Here is a 19,538-nt window from a genome sequence, read left to right as displayed (position 1 = left end):
GATTTACTAAGCAAAACACTATTGATTCATGAACTCCTTTCAGCAACTACACATATTGAATACCTACTTAGCACAAGGCTGTTGGAGGGGCGTGGAACACATACCACAGGTGACCAGTACAAGGACCCCTGTGTCTGTCACGTGTCATCAGCTTTACACCCACAGTAACGAAATAAGCAGTTGTCTGGACATCTGTCCCTATACGATTCTGATACCAATTCCAATGTTTTTTGTTTATTTTTTGAAATCACACACCATCAAGCACTTAACTCAATTCTGACACCATCTACCTGAAGACAGCATCAGACCCCACAGGTTTAGGGCTCAGTCCTCACGGCTGGCCCTCCGCCACACTTCAGATGCCAATCCAAGTGCAACTGTCACCTGTGCTTCTGACCAACCAGCTCTAGATGGGAGGTTCCCAAGACCCTCTTCTTGGGTTCAATTTATTTCCTAGAGCATCCCACAGAGCTCAGACAATACTTTACTTACTAGATTACCAGTTTATTATAAAAGGATATAATTCAGGAAGAGCCAAGTGGAAAAGATGCATACAGCCAGGTATGTGGAGCTTCCATGCTGAGAACACCACTCTGCCCGAATTTCCACGTGCTCACCAATCCAGAAGCCTCTGAATTCCAACCGTTTTGGTTTTTAATGGAGGCTTCCTTACATAGGCACGATTGATTAAGTCACTGGCCACTGACAATAGATTCAAACTTCAGCCCTTCTCCACTCCCCAGAGGTCAAGAGGGTGGGACTGAAATGCCAACCCTCAAATCACAGGCTGGTTCCCCTGCCGACCAGACCCCAAGGACACTTCATTAACATAAACTCAGGTGTCGTTGAAAATGGTTTATTATGAATGTTAAAACACCTTGTTTACTCTTATCTCTTGGGAAATTCTAAGGCGTTTTGGAACTCTGTGCCAGGAATTGGGACAAGGACCAAACACACTTCTTATTAAAACTCACACTATCACACCCTGGCACATAGTAAACGTTCAATATCCTTGTCTTTACCTTCAGAGTTCAGATTTCAGTAAAGGTTTGTCAGGAAGGCATCCATCTTTAGAAAGAAATAAAAAATATAGCATGTAAAGCAGAATCTAAAGTGAGAAAATGAACTGATACAAGAGGTATTAGCACAGGTTGGAACTAAAATTGTTTTGCTCAATACTGAGTAGAACATTAGATTAACGTGGTGACCCTCCCAGTCCCAGAAAGTGTCAAATTTAAAGAATTATTACTCTGGGGCATTCAGGGGTACCCAGAAATAGCTCTGAGACAAAACTCCGCTGGAGTGTCAGTTCTCTCCACCACCTGCTACCCACTGAAGTGAGATCTGGCTTCATATCTCCTGCTGCCCCCTCCCCTGAAAAGGATCTGGGAACCAATATTCTATTTACTCTCTAATGTTGCAGCACTCCAGTAAATAAATGGCTATTAATTATGACTGAATGGAATCCACTTAAAAATTCCGAAGTTTATTAGGATTTCCATAAAATGTCTTCAATTCCACATGTCAAAATAAATAAATAAACAAACAAACAAACAAACAAATAAATGGAGCCACTTTACAAGGGAGCCAGAGCTGCCGTGCCAGAGAAACTGCCATGCACGTCTTAGGCTTCACATCTCTGGAACGTTAAAACAGGGCAAAATAAACTTTGGACTGGGACTAAAGCAACCTTGTGCCCCAAAGAACTGTATGCAAAGATAACAAGAAAGCAGATATTATGACCACTGGACTGAAAATGGAAAACATTGCTTAGAATTAACATCACTGTGTTATGTTCGCTGCACCAACAGAAATGCCCTCCTTCTGTTGATGCAACTGTTCCCCTTCCCTTTCCCACACTCACTGCCCTTGTCTCCTAATTGGAACACTATTTAGGCTTCTACCTGAATCAGTGTGTCCCGAATTGCTATTGTTTAATCTCAGATAAATGCTTGTTGCCTCTCACTTTGAAAGGCCTTTTATCTTTAGGTTAACACACTCTAGCAACTTCTCTGTTGTTACTTGTTGAAAGTACCTTTTACAAAGCAATAAGAACACTGAGGGATTCAGAGGCCGCCTTTTTCTTTCTGGCCTTACAGATTTAGTAGATTCTGAGAGGCAGATGACAAAGCAACATTATACTAAGAATGTACAAAAGATTAAATAGTCAACAAGGTGAATCACAAGACAAATTTCAACAGTAAGATTTCCCTGCTTCAACTAACTCCACCTTTTCTGATCACTCCTTTATTTAGCACTTATGCATACACATGTGCCCCATCAGGAAACTCTAAACCTACAAAACAAGTTAGAATAATTTTCCAGTTTTGAAGGATACCTGTCAAAACTGAACAAACTAATGGCAGAGTCCCTTTCAACTCTGATCTCCTTTCCGTAAATGCACATTAAAAATGCATGTTCAAACTTGGGACATGGTGCTAAGTAAAATAAGCCAAAGAACAAATATTGCATAATTCTACTTAGATGAGGTATCTAAAATTGTCAAATTTATAGTCAAAGAGTAGAATGGTGGCTGCCAGGGGTTGGGGCTAAGGGAAATGTGGAGTTACTAATCCACAGGTACAAAATTTCAGTTAAGCAGGATAAGTTCTAGAGATCTGCTGTACAACACTGTACAGACCTATAGTCAACAAAACTGTACTGGACGTTTTCAATTTTGTTAAGAGGGGAGATCTCATGTTAATTGTTCTTACCATAAAAAAGAAAGCATATTCAGCCTTATGGGGATATTGACATAATATCAAAGTACACACTACCCTCTCCAACTTAGGTTGTGATTCACATATTGCCCAGTAATTGTTTGCAGCCTTGATGAATACAAACAACTAACTATCTACTGAGCAGCCTGTCTCTCAGGCCTCTTAAAATCCCCACCTCTCCTGCTGGCCTCTCCAACGGGTGCTGTTCAACACAGTCCACAGTGATATTAATGATTAAGAAGGTTTTTGTTAGGTACAAACGTCCAGTTATAAAATAAGTAAGACCTCGGGATGTAATGTACAGCATAGAGACTCTAGTAAATAATACTGCTTTGCATATTTGAAAGTTGCTAGAGAGTAGTCTTAAAAGTTCTCATCACAAGAAAAAAAAAATTGAAACTATGTCCGATGATGGACGTTCACTCAATGTGAAGCGATCACACAGGCTGTGGGGCAAAGGGTGAGCAGTTTGCCAGAAAACTTTTCCTCAAGCTGACTCTTCCTACCTTTGAGTTGGCAGACAACTGAACCTCAGAGACAAAGTTCCCAGAAGACTCTAATTTATCCTAGCTTTGGGAAATCTTTGCATTTCTCCGCCGTCTACATTTGATCGTGAAAGAAGTATTATTCTACTTTTGGAGACTCCAAACGAAATTCAAAGATTATCTCATGTACTTTTCTGCCCTCAAAAATGACTTAATCACAGTAGGAAACAAGCGACTGCTAATCTGTAATTGAATTATAAGGAAAAATAAATGATTTCTTTCAGTTTCCCATTTCTAATGTCTAACCTAATACCCTACTACAATTTTTTTTTCCCTGATCCAGCAAAATATAGACTAATTTAAGAGTGGAATCATGTTATTGGAGCTACACATGTTCTTGACCTAGTTTGTCCATTAGAAGTTTAGTAGCAGTTCTGGCCTGTTGCTTTTCTCATTTTGAACAGAAGGGGATCAGAAAATGCCACCCCTATGTTACTTTGGCATCGGATTATTTTGAGCTGAAGACAATTAAGAAACAGCAGACACAGGAGGAACTCTCTGGCCTCCCCCTTTCTCCCTAAAATCAGGGCATAAATTTTCTTTTGTGAAGGTGTCCCCACGCCCTCTCCAGACCAGGAGAAAAACTCTTATCAGTGGAGATGGAAAGATAGCACTAAGATGAATCTGCACAAAAAGACTTATTAAGTAACCCTTACCTTCTGTCAGTCTCCCCCATATATTTTACCTTCGCACAATTTACCTAGTCCTAGAAGCCCAAACCCCCTTTCCTCTGTCTAGTCACTTCACAATTTATCACCCTTTGTTAAATTGGTATCAAGCTGCTGGACTTAACTACTTTGTTTTTTTTCACTTCTTTTCTGTAACATTCACATGTACATATGAAATAAACGTTTTCCCTTGTTAATCTACTGTCAGTTTAAGTCACAGGCTCTAGTTACTGAACGTAAGAGGGTACAGAAAAAGTCTATCATTGGGTACAGAACACGATATGGGGCAAAGTCATCTCATTCCTGAGTTGCTTAACAGCTTAAAGTAATAAATCTTATCAAAGAAAAATGAATGTTCAGATACAGCAACACATGTCACTCATCTGGAAAATACAGGTTTCCTTGGAAGGCACCTAGTCTGTTGTATCACAGAAGGAAAACAAAAGTCCTCCTGGCAAAGGGAGACTGAGGAGGCCCCAGAAAACAAGGCAAACGGTCAAACCATATAGACACCCTTGGAAAGGACTCTAGGCTGGTTACTTCAAAAGTATGAAATTAGGAAACTGGGAAACGAATGACTCTATGAGCAAAGTCATTGTCATATGACCCCTACAATCATGAAGGGTTCGCCAGATTCATTCTAACGCTTCCATGGAGTGAAAGTCTTCACACAGCTCCTGCTTCCCATGAAGCCCCAGCATTGTGACTCATACACCAGAATCAGATGAAGCTCTTTAAAAACACATCATCTGAAAAAAACAAATAAATTAAAATAATAAAATAAATAAAATAAATAAAAATACATCAGCTGGGCTTCACTCCAAACCTACTAAATCAGGAGCTCTGGGGTGGAGACCCACGTGGCAGACCCTGAACCAAGTGTTTTTAGAGGAAATGATGTCGGGTTCCTAAGAAGCAGGAGTAAGATGGTTGCTCCTCTGTAGTTGAGAACAATGTTTCTAAACGTTCATCACCTCGTAATTAATCCACACAGTTACACCAAAGCCATTGTTCCTGATGGCAGGGCTACTAATTCCACATGCTGTATTACGCTTGGTTTGTTTCCAACCATATTTTAGCTGACACTCAGTTTGCTTCTCGGTAAAGTGAGGGTCCTGGACTAAAACCCTATAAGGATCGTGTGAGTCCAATCCTTAATGAAATTAAAACAGGGGCCATGTAGTGTTTTATAAAGCTAAAAGTATTCAATTTAAAGGACTGTCTTTTACTTGAAATTATAGGCTTCCTTATTTTAAAAAATATTCTTGATAAAAGTGATACTGATACAGACCCCAAATAGCCACAGCAACTTTGAGAAAGAAAAACAAAGCTGGAGGTATATCGCTACCTGATACCAAACTATATTACAAGGCCATAGTAATCAAAACAGCATGGTTCTGGCATAAAAACAGACACATAGCTCAATGGAACAGAACAGAGCCCAGACATAAATCCACGCCTATATGGTCTTTTAATCTATGACAAAGGAAGCAAGAATACACACAGGGGTAAAGACAGACTATTCAATAAATGGTACTGAGAAAATTAGACAGACACATGCAAAAAAAAAAAAAATGAAACTGTACCACCATCTACATACAAGAATAAACTCAAATTGGACTAAAGACTTAAATGGAAGACCTAAAACCATAAAACTCCTGGAAGAAAACACAGGCAGTAAACTTAGACATTATCCTTAGTAATATTTTTACTGATAAATCTCCTTGGGCAAGGGAAACAAAAGAAAAAATAAACAAATAGGACTACATCAAACTAAAAAGTTTTTCACAGTAAAGGAAACCATTAGCAAAACAAAAAGACGTCCTACTGATGGGAGAAGATATTTGCCAATGATACATTTGATAAGGGGCTAATATCCAAAATTTACAAAGAACTCATACAACTGAACACCAAAAAACCAAACAATCCAATTAAAAAATGGGCAGAGGACCTGAATAGACATTTCTCCAAAGAGGACATACAGATGGCCAATAGACATGAAAAGATGTTCAACATCACTAATAATTAGAGAAATGCAAATCAAAACCACAATGAAATATCATCTCACACTGTCACAATGGCTATCATCAATAAATCAACAAACAAGTGTTGGCGAGGATGTGGAGAAAAGGCAACCCTCATGCACTGTTGGTGGGATTGCAGATTGGTGCAGCTACTATGGAAAACAATATGGAGGCTCCTCAAAAAATTAAAAATAGAACTACCTTATGACCCAGCAATTACACTCTTGGGTATTTATAAAAAAAATCCAAAACACTAATTCGAAAAAGATAAAGTCATATGCACCCTTATGTTCACTACAGCACTACCTACAATAGCCAAGATATGGAAACAACCGAAATGCCCATCAACAGAGGATTGGATAAAGAGGTGGTACATATATACAATGGAGTAATACTCTGTCATAAAAAAAAATGAAATCTTACCATTTGCAACAATTTGAATGGATCTAGAGGGTATTGTGCTAAGTGAAATAAGTCAGACTGAGAAAGACAATTACCATATAATCTGTACATGTGGAATCTAAAGAACATAATAAAATGAACAAACAAAACAGAAACAGACCCACAGGTACGGAGGATAAACTGATGGTTACTAGACAGGAGGAGGGCTAGGGGGCTAGGTTGGAAATGTGAAGGGATTAAGAAGTACAAATTGGTAGTCACAAAAGAGCCACGGAGATGTCAAGTACAGTATGGGGAATATAGCTAATAAGACTGTAAAAACTATGCATAATATTAGATGGGTACTAAACTTACCGGGGGGATTACTTCATAAATTGTATAAATGTCTAACCACTATGCTGTACACCTGAAACTAATGTAAAATAATACTGAATGTCAACAATAATTTAAAAAAATAGTCACGGGGATATATAGTACAGCATAGGGAATACAATTATATTCTAATAACTATGTACAATGTCAGATGGGTAATAGACTTATTGGAGTTATTACTTTGTGAGGTATATGTCTAACCACTGTTATTTTGTACACCTGAAACTAAAAAAAATAAGTTTCTTTATTAAGGTGACAGTATAAATACATTTAAGATGCTGTAATGGAAAAACGAGATTGCATTTCTGTGGAGGCTAGTGGCAATCTTTCCAATTTAGTCCAGAGCTCTCTGGACTCAAATAAATTGTTCTGTATATGACATAAAAAACAAAATATTTTTAAAAATAAAAAGCAAAAAAATTGATATTAATACATAATAATTTTTTAATGGCAATTACTCAAAAAATTTAAGTCAATGGGGGTGGCTGGTTAGCTCTGTTGGTCAGAGCCTGGTGCTAATAACACCAAGGTTGCTGCTAGTTTGATCCCCACATGGGCCACTGGGAGCTGCACCCTCCTTAAAAAATTTAAGTCAGCAAGTTTATGTTAATGCTTCCATAAAAATAATTAATAAATAAATAAAGTAAAAAACAACTATAGGCAGACTGGATCAGTAGAGCTCCAAAATCACTTCCAGCTCTATCACTCCATGAATCTAACTTTTCATGGAGGAAGGCTTAAAATAACAAAAGCCCTAAAAACAAAAAGTTATATATATATTTTTTATTTGTTACAAAACCACTGCATGGAAAACCTATAAACTACAATGTTTACTAACAAGGTATTTCATTTAGGAAAACATTAGTTGGAGAGTCAATATTAAAGAAACTTATATTTGACTTCCCCAAGGGACATCTCTCAATAGTACTGTTACCACAAAACCACTTTTATTGTGTCACTCTCCTGCTCAAAACCCTTCCACAGTTCCCTGTATTTCCAAAAACTACTTTTTTTTTAACCATCACCTACCCACTTTCTATTAAAGACACCATTTGCTCCAGTCAAATTTGATTACACAACATACACTGCCTCTATGCCTTCGCCCTGACCCTACCCTCTCAAAAAATGATATTCATTCATTCAAGTTCAGAAAAATACTAGCTCCTTCAGGAAACTATCCCATGGTGCCCAGGCCGAAGTGATAATTATAACTTTTCTCTCAACTACAGTCATTTGTTATTGCTGCAGCAATTAATACAGACCATCTCACTTTGGAGTTAATTGTCTACACTTTGCTCCCCTATTATTTTGTAAATTAATTGAGGGAAGGGACGTTTGTCTTACAAATGCTTGTATCTACCCTTTTCTCTCAGCCAGCCCCAATGCAAATACTTAGCAGTTAGAATACAAGAAAAAAGACATGAGCAAATGAAATGGTGTGCTTCAGAAAGCCACCCGCTTGGAAATCACTGCACATCAGAAATGTATTCTTTGCACAGTGACAGATGGTTACCAGACTTAGTGTGGTGATCACATCGTAAGATATATTAATGTTGAATCACTATGCTGTACACCTGAAACTAATATAATATTGTACGCCAACTATACTTTAATAGAAAAAAATTTTTTTAACTTGATTATTAACTGTGGATAGCCCAGATAACTCGAATCTGAACAAATCTAAATTCATGTCTTACCAACTGGTTATATCTTCTCTCATATACAATGTATATCAACACCCTTCCTTTACAAATGCCAATTTGAGAAGTTATAAAAGAACTCTTTCCCAAATGGAATGTCATGGAAATGTTAAATAAGGGATTTCTCCAAGATATCAATGCTTACAGGAAAATAAAAGTTCCTGCAACAGAATGAGATAAGCAAGGCAGGCATTCTGGCTGGCTGTCCTGAGCTATCCTTTGCTCATTCTCAGTAGTTTATCTCAGTATATTCACATTCCTAACAAGAACTTAAAAACAGGGTCAGCCTCTTCTTGATTAATACCAGTAGAACCAGACAATGACGACGAAAGCCATAAGCTTATTATGACATAAATGGAGAAGGAAGAAAACAGAGAAAAGTAATGCAGTATAAAGATGAGCAATTATCAAGCGCTCTCACCAGTTGTCCAGGGGGCCTCTTAGTGGCACCCCTCAATCTGCTTTCTGCAGAGACAGACTTCCCCTAATTTAGTCTGCCTGAACTAAGGTGTCAAGGTGCAAGTTGATAATTAACAGGATTTTTTTTTTCCTTTTCTCAATCCCACTTGCATTTTGATCTTGAAAAATGAGCCCTGGACAATGGAGTCAACCCTTGCAGAGCTATTCATTTCCAGTTTCGTTCATTTCACATATGGTAATTGAGGAAGACATTTTGTCGAGGTGACAAGAGACCCACAAACCCATGAACCCATCTCTGCCCTTAAGGAGTTCCCAATTTAGATAACTTAAACATCAGTCTCCAAAGGAATTTAGAGAACCCATCCCAAGCCCAGGTTACTCTTGGATACAGCGTTTTAATATTAACAGCTAGTACCTCACCCAGGTCTTGTGATAGGAGAGGCCACACCAATAACCTGGGAACAAAATTTATTTTAAATGATGAATAGTTTCTCAATCGCAGGATTTACAACACTCTTTTTAAAGGTAGTTTTAAAATACCCCCCAAACAAGAAAAGAACAAAACAAAAACAAAAGATGAGAATTCATTTAATAATATATCCTACATCAAAGTAACCTGTAATCAGCGCTTTTCAATCTTGGCTCCAATTCCGAAACACTTATGGAGCTTCTAAAAATCCCAACCGCCAAGCTGTACCTCAGACCAATGAAATCAGAAGCCACGGGAGCAGAACACAGGCAGCAGAATTTTTTCAACTCTTCAGGTGATTCGATGTGTAGCCAAGGGTGAGAACCACTGCTGTAAATCATTCTGCCCTTGAAATTGAAGGGAGACGACGAGGATCCGCATCGCTCAAGGACATATTCCCTATTTTCCTGTCCCCTTACACACAGGCCAGCTACAATTTTTCCAGATGCATTTTTGTTTCATGGCTCTGGTGATAAGCTCAGGCGTGGAACACAACACTCTTAACACTTTGAGGAGTGAGGATGCAGGAAAGGTATGTTAATTTTAGCCACCTACGCTATCGCTAATTTTGCACCTGGGCTGGAACAGACGCAGATTGAGCTTTGGGGACCGCAGGGAGGCCCTTTTATATTTCTTTCATCTAAACCTGCTGGGATCTTGACATCAGAAGCAGGAGGGAAAGCGGATAGCGCAGCGCTGGCGGCCCATGCCCTGGGCCGGAGGGACGGGTGATACTAGGAAAGAGTACAGGCTTCCAGGAGCGGCAAAGAGAAAGTGGGGCTGCGGGTCGCAGCGCTGCCGAGCCCCCGGCGCTACCCGGGAGGGTCCCGGTACTTACGCAAGTGCCGCCAAGCTTGTGGCTCTCCACCACCGCGACCCTGGCGCCCAACTCCGCAGCCCGGCGCGCGCTGGCTAGCCCGCCGGAGCCGCCCCCGATCACCAGGTAGTCGTAAGACTCCACGGCGCCGGCGGCGGGCGACAGGCCCTGCGGCTGCAGCTCCTGCCTGAACGCCATGGCGAGGACGCGGGCGGGCGGAGGCTGGGGCAACGGGAAGCCGAGGAAGGCGCGCGCCGCCCGCCGCCAGCTGGGCCACGCGCTCGCGCTCGGGGCCCGGGTCAGCAGGGCCATGCACGCGGAAGTGCGCGGAGCGGGGCGGCCCCGGGGCGGTCCCCTGGGAAGGAAGGGGCGCCAGCCCCGGGCAAGCGCTGCCTCACGGTGACTAAGCACCCGACCTGGGCGCGCGGCGAAGGGGTGCAGGGCGGGGTATGGGGCTCTGGGCCGCGGTTCCGCGGGACCCGCCCCAGTCCGTTCACCGGCACGCGAGCTGCCCGCCCAGTCCAAAGTGAGAAGCTTGAGGAGGGTGGTCTCCACGCCTCCGTATTCACCCCAGCGCCAGGGTCCCCATACCCGAATGGCATCAACCAGATGTAGGTTTATGAAGGCCCCTGGGGCAAGGATGAAGGCCCTCTTTTATTTCATCCAGCCTTTGCTGCTTGGGCTCCTTGAGATTTGCCAGTGGCGCTGACTTCTAGAGGAAGGGCGCGTTACTTTCCCATTATTTTGGAGGTTGATGCTTCTCTGTCCGGTCTAGCGCAACACAGGCAGTGAGAGAATGAGAAGGGGTGGCAAAGGGTTAAAAAAGAAACATAAGTCAAGAAAGTTTTGAAAGGGGGCCAAGGGTCTCCCAGCCTCAAAGGACGGAGAACCCCGAATCCGGCCACCTTGTGACTTTTATTGATGTACACACAAGGAAGTAGCATTGTTTTCTCCACGGTCTGTGAGTCTCATATTTCATACCAGAGAACTGATTCAAACCAACCACCCTTGCCTGCAAACAGCCAGAATCGGAAGTCCCATGATGTCTTAACAATTATGGTATGTGCCTCCCCAGGAACAAATCCTTTATGCTGAAACTTATTAATAAGAATGGAAGGAGAACTGATGTTATCACATCAATGACTCACTTCCCAAGCAGGTTGTGGGAAGGAATGTAGCCACATAAGCAGAAGCTCTTCTTAGCTGGTGGAAGGTGGGCGCTGTGCCCACCTCTATCAACCCTGTGAGTTCTTCTGGTGGTCCCCACGCAGCTGTGCCTGGCTTGGGTTGTTCCTCCCGTGAGGAATCTTACCCGTCATTGGCTGACCAACCATCTTTTGGGGGCCAGAGAGACATAAGGTGTAAGCACAAAGGTGAAGCAAAGTCCCTGAAAGGATCCGTCTCACAGACTCTTCTTTCTTTAGGGACAGGCACGAGGGACAGACGGGTAGGCTGCTGCGTGGCAACACTTCTCAAAGTTTGATCCTCATAACACCTAGAGTGCTGATTCCTGGGCCCTAACCCAGATCAACTAAGAAGGAACCTCTAGGGGGCCGGACCCCAGCAATCTACACTTTAACAGACTCCCCAGTCTTCAGGTGAATCTAGGCACATTTAGTTTGGAAAATGTTGGAATAACGAGTTTCGTGATTGTCAGGAGCCAGGGCAAGCTGCCCCAAAATAATCCACAGTGACATATTATTTCGAATTAAAATCACCTGAGAAGCCAGAAGTTCTCTGACTCTCCTATGTCTCCCTAAAAGCAGGAATAGGTGCCCTCAATGGCTCCCGAAGAGTTGAGAGACAAACTTATCACAAGTTATAAAATTCAAAGTATAAACAAATCCTGTAATGCCTTTACTTAAGCCCAAACTTTGTTTAGATTCATCACAAATACCTAAAACTTGCTTAGATTACTTTCTAACGAGCACTAACTTTCTTTGTACTGTCAATTTCTCACAAATTTGTTTTTGTCTAAAAAGTATAAAAAAGGTGCCTAGTTCAATAATTTCTTTGAGCCTCATTTTATGATCTGTGCATCATATTGTCATTCTCCTGTGTGCGCATATTAAATTGTTTTTTCCTCCTGTTAATCTAGTCTTGTGTCAGTTTTATTATTTTATAATTAGTACAGCCAGAATAACGAAAGGAGGGTAGAATTCTCCCACTCCCCAACATGATCCACAAATGAAGCATAAAGATAGGACAGAGATGAAGACCAAAAAAAAAAGCATTTCCCTCCCTAGCTGTGCAGACAGGGGCTGTCATTTTACAATATCTGGAATTACCAATTGGACAGCAAAGTAGTAAGTGGGCTTTGACTTGGTGTAGTGATAGGCCACCGTCATGCCCATCTCCCACAAGCCGAGAGCTCTATAAGCAGTGAAGGTCTGGTCATAGACACTGGGCCCAGCACACTGAAGGGGACTGGGAATCAACCACACTCCAATTAGAATGGTATCCATTTCTTTTTTTAGGCTTTTGGGGTTTTTTTCCTGATCAAAAAGTAATACAGGGGAATTTGGGAAAGTTCTTCCTTCAGTAGAATGCAATGTAATAAAGAAAGATGGGACGACAGAATTAGAAAAATCACCATTTTGCAACTATCATAGTGATATGTGTCATTAATTATAGTGAATGTTAAAACCAACCACTGGGTGAAAGTTTGATGGGGAAAAGATTATTTTCACAGTCTCAGAATATGTCCCCACAGATTGCTTATTAATCACAAAGGAAAAAATGGTAACTTGACAGTGGGGCAAAATACCACCTTATCCAAGTGATCAAAGTTAAACATTGCCAGTAATAAGACAGTTGTCATTGTGTGCCTGACGATATGATGCAGTAAGAAGTGCACAGCTTCACTCACGTAGTATTCCTGCTAAAAATCCCTAACTTGAATCTAATCATGTGGTAACACTCAGAAAAACCAAAATTGAGGGAAATTTTACAAACAGCCTATACTCTTTAAAAACTATTATATGTCTTTAAAAAAAGCAAGGCTGAGGACCTATCTTCAACCTGAGATAAAGACTGAAGAAACATGAGAACTAAAAGTTAGGCTTTACCTTGTATGGGATTCTGGATTGGGGAACCTTCACTATAAAGCACAATTGGTGAAATCTGAATATGGCCTATGTAATACATACTACTACTGCTACATCAACGTGAAATTTCCTGAGTTTGATCACTGTATTGTGGTTATGAGAGAATATCTTTGTTCTTAAGAGATATATACTGAAGTATTTGGGAGTAAAGAGTCTGAGTCAGAGAAATTTAGATTCATGCCACACCACAGGCATTGTCATAGTTATTTAACCTGAGTGTAAGTTTCTTCACCTGTGAAATGGGGGGGCTGGCAAAAAGGAAATACGTATGTCAAACAAAGAGAAATGAATGGGCAGAAACTGGAAACAGTAAGTAGAGCAGTGCAAATTGGCTAGACCTTAGGCAGCTTGAAGGGGTAACAGGAGATGGATGGAGTCCTGGAAAGCCTTAGTTGTAACCTAAGGTATTTACGCATTACTCCACAGGCAAAAAAGAGTTGCTGGATACAGATGCACATATATATATATATAAAAACTTGTAAGTCAAATACCAAACAAAAACAAACAAACAAAAAAACCACTCACTGCAGATTTTTCAGAGGTGTGTTTCCCTGGAAATATATGAAATGAACTGGAGAGGGTGAAACTGGCAGTATAGGAAGCAAAATGAATAGGTAGCAGTATTGGGAACAGACATAAAGAAGTGAAATTGACAAGGTGGGGGAGGGTACAAGAGTCAATGACGACAAGTCTTGAACTAGGAGAAAAATTATTCCATAAAGCAAACATAAAGAAGAGGAAAAGAGGTAAAGGTCTATGTCTCTGGCAGTTTCAAAGGAGAAAGGAATTTTTAATCACCTAGTTACATTAGCCCATGCAATATGTTGAAACCAAAGGTTCATAAGGCATTATTTGGGACTAAATTATTTTATTTTCATTTAAGTGTTTTTCCTTTTTGCTTCTGACTTAGACAAGGAGGGGGAACGGTAGCGATGCATATCCCAAGCACTTAAAGACTTCTGACTATATCTAAACTTTCTCTTCTTCAACCAAAGAAATGTCAGCTAAAGTAATATTATAATGCAGTTAATAAGAGGTAGTTTCAGAATGATATTAAATGCTGAGAATGAAAATCAACTGAGTTATTGTTCAAGTGTGGCAGTCTTAGGACATCATTATAAACTAGTATGATTTGTGAGAAACAGCTAAGCCCCAATTATTTCAACTTTTAATAACTTCATCATTAAGAATATTCTTTTGAACACTAGACAAACTTAGGTGATTTCCATAGACACTGTGAAAAGTTTCTCAAAATAAAAAACAAATAATTAATATGGATTGAACTATGTACACATTGTGCTTATGAGCTTTATTAGGCACATTGCTCAGAGCTTTACATGTTATCCCCTCCTCAACCCAAAAACTAAATATTATTATCTCCATTTTATAGAAAAGAAAACTGAGGTTCAGAGGGTCAATAACTTGTACAAAATTGCATAGCTGGTGAATGGCAGAGCAGGGGTTCAAATCCTGGAGGCCTAACTCTAAGCCTATTCTCTTAACCGTTACTGGAGAGAAACCATCACAGATGGTGTCCTATGGCGAAAATACAAGATCCAAGATTTTTTTTAAATATTTTTTTTGTAGGAGAATGTTGAATACCACTTTTTCTAAAAAATGTAGACTGTCTCTCCTGCATTTTTTTATATAATATAATTTGTAGGAAATGTATTCATGACTCATAAGTGACTTATTTATGTGACAACTTTGTGTTATTTGAGGTTACACATCAAGAGCTACTATGTTAGAAGGTGATAATGGTACAGTAGACCCCCTTTATATGTGTGAGATTCATTCCAAGACCCTCAGTGGATGCCTGAAATAATGGATAGTACTGAACCTTATATAGACTATATTTTGTCCTATGCATACATACCTATGATAAAGTTTAATTGATAAATTAGGCACAAGAGATGAACAAATATAATAAAATAGAACAATTATAATATACTGTAATAAAAGTTATATGAATGTGGTCTCTCTCTCAAAATATCTTATTGTACTGTACTCACCCTTCTTGTGACGTGAGATGATAAAATGCCTACATGATGAGATGAAGTGAAGTAATGATGTAGGCATTATGACATGGCATTAGGTTACTAGTATATAAGGGTTACTTGAACACGAGCAGTGCAATACCTCTACAGTCAGTCTGATAACCGAGGTGACTACTAAGTGACTAGCAGGTGGGGGTAGTCTACATTGTGGATACCCTGGACAAAGGGATGATTCACATGCTGGACAGGATGTAACAGGAAGGCCCAGAACAGCATGCAATTTAAAACTTATGAATTGCTTATTTCTAGACTTTTCTATGTAGTAGTTTTCAACTGCGGTTGACAGCAGGTTGACTGCAGGTAACTGAAACCATGGAGAATGAAATTGCAGATAAGGGGGACTACTACACTTCAATAAACAATCTGAGAAATTCAAGAAACAGTGGTATACAAAGAACCTGGCACGTACAAGTTGCTCAATAAAATGTATTTTTCATGAAGCATATACCGTTACCCCAAAAATAAGACCTAGCCGGACAATCAGCTCTAATGTGTCTTTTGGAGCCAAAATTAATATAAGACCAGGTATTATATCTTATATTATATTTTATATTATATTATTATTATATTATATTATTATATTATATTATATTATATTATATTATATTATATTATATTATATTATATTATATTATATTATAGATCCAGTCTTATAGTAAAATAATACTGGGTCTTACATTAATTTTTGCTCCAAAAGACACATTAGAGCCGATGGTCTGGCTAGGTCTTATTTTCAGGGAAACATGGTAGGAAGGTGATTGCAGTAACTTACGAGAATAAAAATAATATGAGGAAAGAAATAAATATTACCCAATTATACAATTTCAGTGTTTAATATTGAGGCAAAGGATAAACACTGAAGAGACAGAGAACAATGACTACAACTGAAAGTGAGATTAACAGAAAGCAAATTTTATGATAAGGAGAAGGAATCTTAGGGAAATAGCAAGTCTGCTTTGTTGGAAAACTGGACACTACCTCAGAAGACACATCTAGCAGGATATCATACATGTGTTGAATAGCTCTTACCCTTCTGTTCTCAAATTAATTGTTTTACAAGTATTTTGAAATTAGAATATGAAGGAGATTTCATAAAGAGCTTTAGAAACAATTAATATTCCCATTCTGAAATTAAATATCTGGTATTATTTCTGTAACTGTTTACAGAACAAAGTACCCTCCAAGCTGACACATAAAATTAACATCATACACTACAGTACAAACTTGATGGTGTGCAGGAATCTCATCCGTCGCATTTGTGGCTATGTCCTCAGCATCTGTAACAATACCTGGGGCACAGTCGTCGTTTCATATTTGTTGTTGATTGAATAAATTAAGCCTACAAGATTTGAATCACAGTTCCTCATGTAACAGTACCAGTCCTTGCCTGAATTCACCCTCTCCTGTCCTCAATGGTATCTAAACATGGCTTAACAACTTACCTGTGGAGCATTGAATAATAGCTCCTAAGTCAGAATCTCTGGGAAAGAAGTCCATATATACATGGAAAGTTCAATACAGAATGTCCTAAAAATGTGTTTACCACTTATACTCTGCTTCTTCTAAAGAAAATTTAAGATATTGAATACAATAATCAAATAACAATATAAGAATATTATGGCATTCCAAATGGAAAAATGGAAATGAGTGCTATGAAGTCAGAGCAAGGAGAGATTACTGTGGTTGCTGAACACTGAAGCCATGGTGAAGGTTTTAACCAGTTTACAGTTTTGAATAGTTATTACATTTTTGGTCATACATTTTAATTTATATGCATAATGGATCACTGGACAAAGATAGGAGGCCAAAGGACATCGATGCTTAAATACAAGTTAATAAGAGACATAAAAATATTAATCTACCACAAGACATTTTCTAGCAGGTCACTAAGTTACATTCATCGGATCAAAATTCTTATGGACTACATCAAGATGTCTCTAAAACAAAGTATGGAGTGAGAATTAAATTATTTTTGCAATTTGAGTTTTCAGTTGTTGGGAATAAAATCAAAGGGAAGAAGTACTTTCAAAAGTAGCTATCTTTCCCATTATTTAGAAAAAATACTACAAAAATAATTCATAAGCTTAAATATAAAAGCTAAAACATAAACTTTTAGAAGAAAACACAGGAGAACTTTTCAAGGTCAGGATAGGCAAAGCTTTCTTAGAAAGCGATACCATAAAAGAGTATTTGATAAATTGGTCTTCAAAATTAAAAAAAAACTTCCCATTAAAAAAATCATCAAGAAAATAAGTAAGCTACAGACTGGGAGAAATATTCATAAAATTTATATCTGACTGGTGTCGAGGCTATATAAAGAACTCCTACAATTCATTAATACAAAAGAGAAACAACACAGTTAAAAAGATTTGAATAGACATTTCAAAATGGAAGATAAGTAAATGGCCAAGAAGCACACACACAAAAGTCATCAATATCATTAGTCACTAGGGAAACAAAGCTCCTATGAAAAATAACTGCACATCCACAGAATGGCTAAAATAAAATATAGTGACAAATACCAAATGTAGGACAAGGATATGGAGAAACCGCATCACTCAGACATTGTTGATGAGAAGATGATACAGTTACTTTGAAAAATATGGCTTTTTCTTACAAAACTAATATGTGTTTACCATATGACCCAATAATTGCACTTAGTCATTTATCCCACAGAAATGAAAACATAAGTTCACCTAAGAACTTGCAAATAAATGGTCATAGCAAGTGAGAGGTAGCAAAGTTTGCCACTCCAAAATATAGACTTTTTTGGAGATGTTATTTTAAGCTAGTGATTTTTAGAAAAACAGAAGACTCAGGAAGAACCTTTGACCTTACCCCTAACTGCGGTGAACAAAAACAAAAACGGGGCTCTGTAATAAATCTGACAATTTCAGTGACAGAAAAGTAACCTCAAGGGGTGATCTTATCATAAATTCCTAACTGGGCAGGTCATGTGAGTGGTCCTGCCCCAGGCCTATAACTTTTTTAGTAAGAGGTTTATCTTTATCTTAAGTGTGAATCTAGGTTAACAAACCTTTGATGTGCCAGAGTAATCGTTTTTCATACCTCTTGGAGGCGTAACTACCCTCAAGGGAGCACAGAATCTTGTCAACTATCCTGAAATCCAGTCATAGTGATTTCCCTGTCTTAATTTCTCCCCCTTTTAATCTTCCTCCTTGCCTCATTAATTCCAAATGTATGAAAAAGAACTGTCATTCTCCAGAGCAAGTTTGAGATCTTGCTTCCTGGCATGTCGTCAGTTTGGCTCAAATAAACTCATAAAAATTCTCTACAGATTTGCAGGTTCTTATGTGGACACTATTATACCATGTACTATGTTCAATCTCAATGAGAACTCCACACCAAAAACGCCACCTTAAAGTACTCCAACCCAGACTCCAAAAACCCTATGAAAAATCACCCTGGATCCCTCCTTTGAGATACTACTAAAATTATGTCAAAATAGCGTTCTCCCTTAATATAGTGAGACACTTGGTTTTATTTGAACAGGTTATTCTGGTGGTCTTTGGTGAGGAGGGGGAGGGAATCAGCCATAGACAACTGCAGTGAAGAGACTTCACAATCAACCAAGTTTGGGAAATGGATAAGACCCCAAGCAACTTTGGAGCACTTGGGAGCCTACACTTTATTGTCCTGACAGACATCAACAGATTAAATTAAGAATATAGGAAGCCACGGGGCGTGGCTGATTAGCTCAGTTGGTTAGAGTGTGGTGCCAATAACACCAAGGTTGCGGGTTTGATTCCCGCATGGGCCATTGTGAGCTGTGGAAGAAAAATACTTAAAGGAGTAAATCATATCAAAATGAAAATGGGAAGAGCTGTAGAACTTTCTTTGCTGTCTTCATGCAGACAACAACCTCTGAATTATTGAGTCAATACAGTTAATTATTTAACTGGTATGTCATATTACAATTTATATTATTTTACCCTGGTTGATTTAGAGATTGTGCCCTCAAGATTGTGCATCTTCGCTTCCAGGATGTTCTTAGCCTATATACAAAGCAAAGCCCTCTGTGGTCCTAACTCCAACCTACCTCTCTGCACCTCCATTCAAACTTTAAACTGCAATATTTTAACTGCTGGTAGTTCCTCTGCTTTCAGTTTCCTAAACTTGAACTCCCTGTTGTCCTCTTGCCCTTCCCCGTTCCTAACCTTTACAACACAATTTAGGTGATTTAAGAAAGCCTTTCTCCAAGACCTTCGGGTATCTC

At 39.2% G+C, this 19,538-nt stretch overlaps 1 protein-coding gene across 1 annotated transcript in view; it reads right to left on the bottom strand.

Annotated features, from left to right (window-relative positions):
• GSR (glutathione-disulfide reductase) overlaps positions 1–10,659 on the bottom strand; it is a 44,232-nt gene extending 33,573 nt beyond the window's left edge. The window contains exon 1 of the mRNA XM_019750505.2: positions 10,159–10,659. Coding sequence (XP_019606064.1) covers positions 10,159–10,449 — 291 coding nt within the window. The 5' untranslated portion in view covers positions 10,450–10,659. The remainder of the gene's footprint in view (positions 1–10,158) is intronic.
• Between the last annotated feature and the right edge of the window lie 8,879 nt (positions 10,660–19,538).

Source organism: Rhinolophus sinicus, linkage group LG04 (assembly GCF_036562045.2).
Source record: "Rhinolophus sinicus isolate RSC01 linkage group LG04, ASM3656204v1, whole genome shotgun sequence".
NCBI classification, from domain to species: domain Eukaryota; kingdom Metazoa; phylum Chordata; class Mammalia; order Chiroptera; family Rhinolophidae; genus Rhinolophus; species Rhinolophus sinicus.
This window is presented reverse-complemented; position numbering and strand designations above follow the sequence as displayed.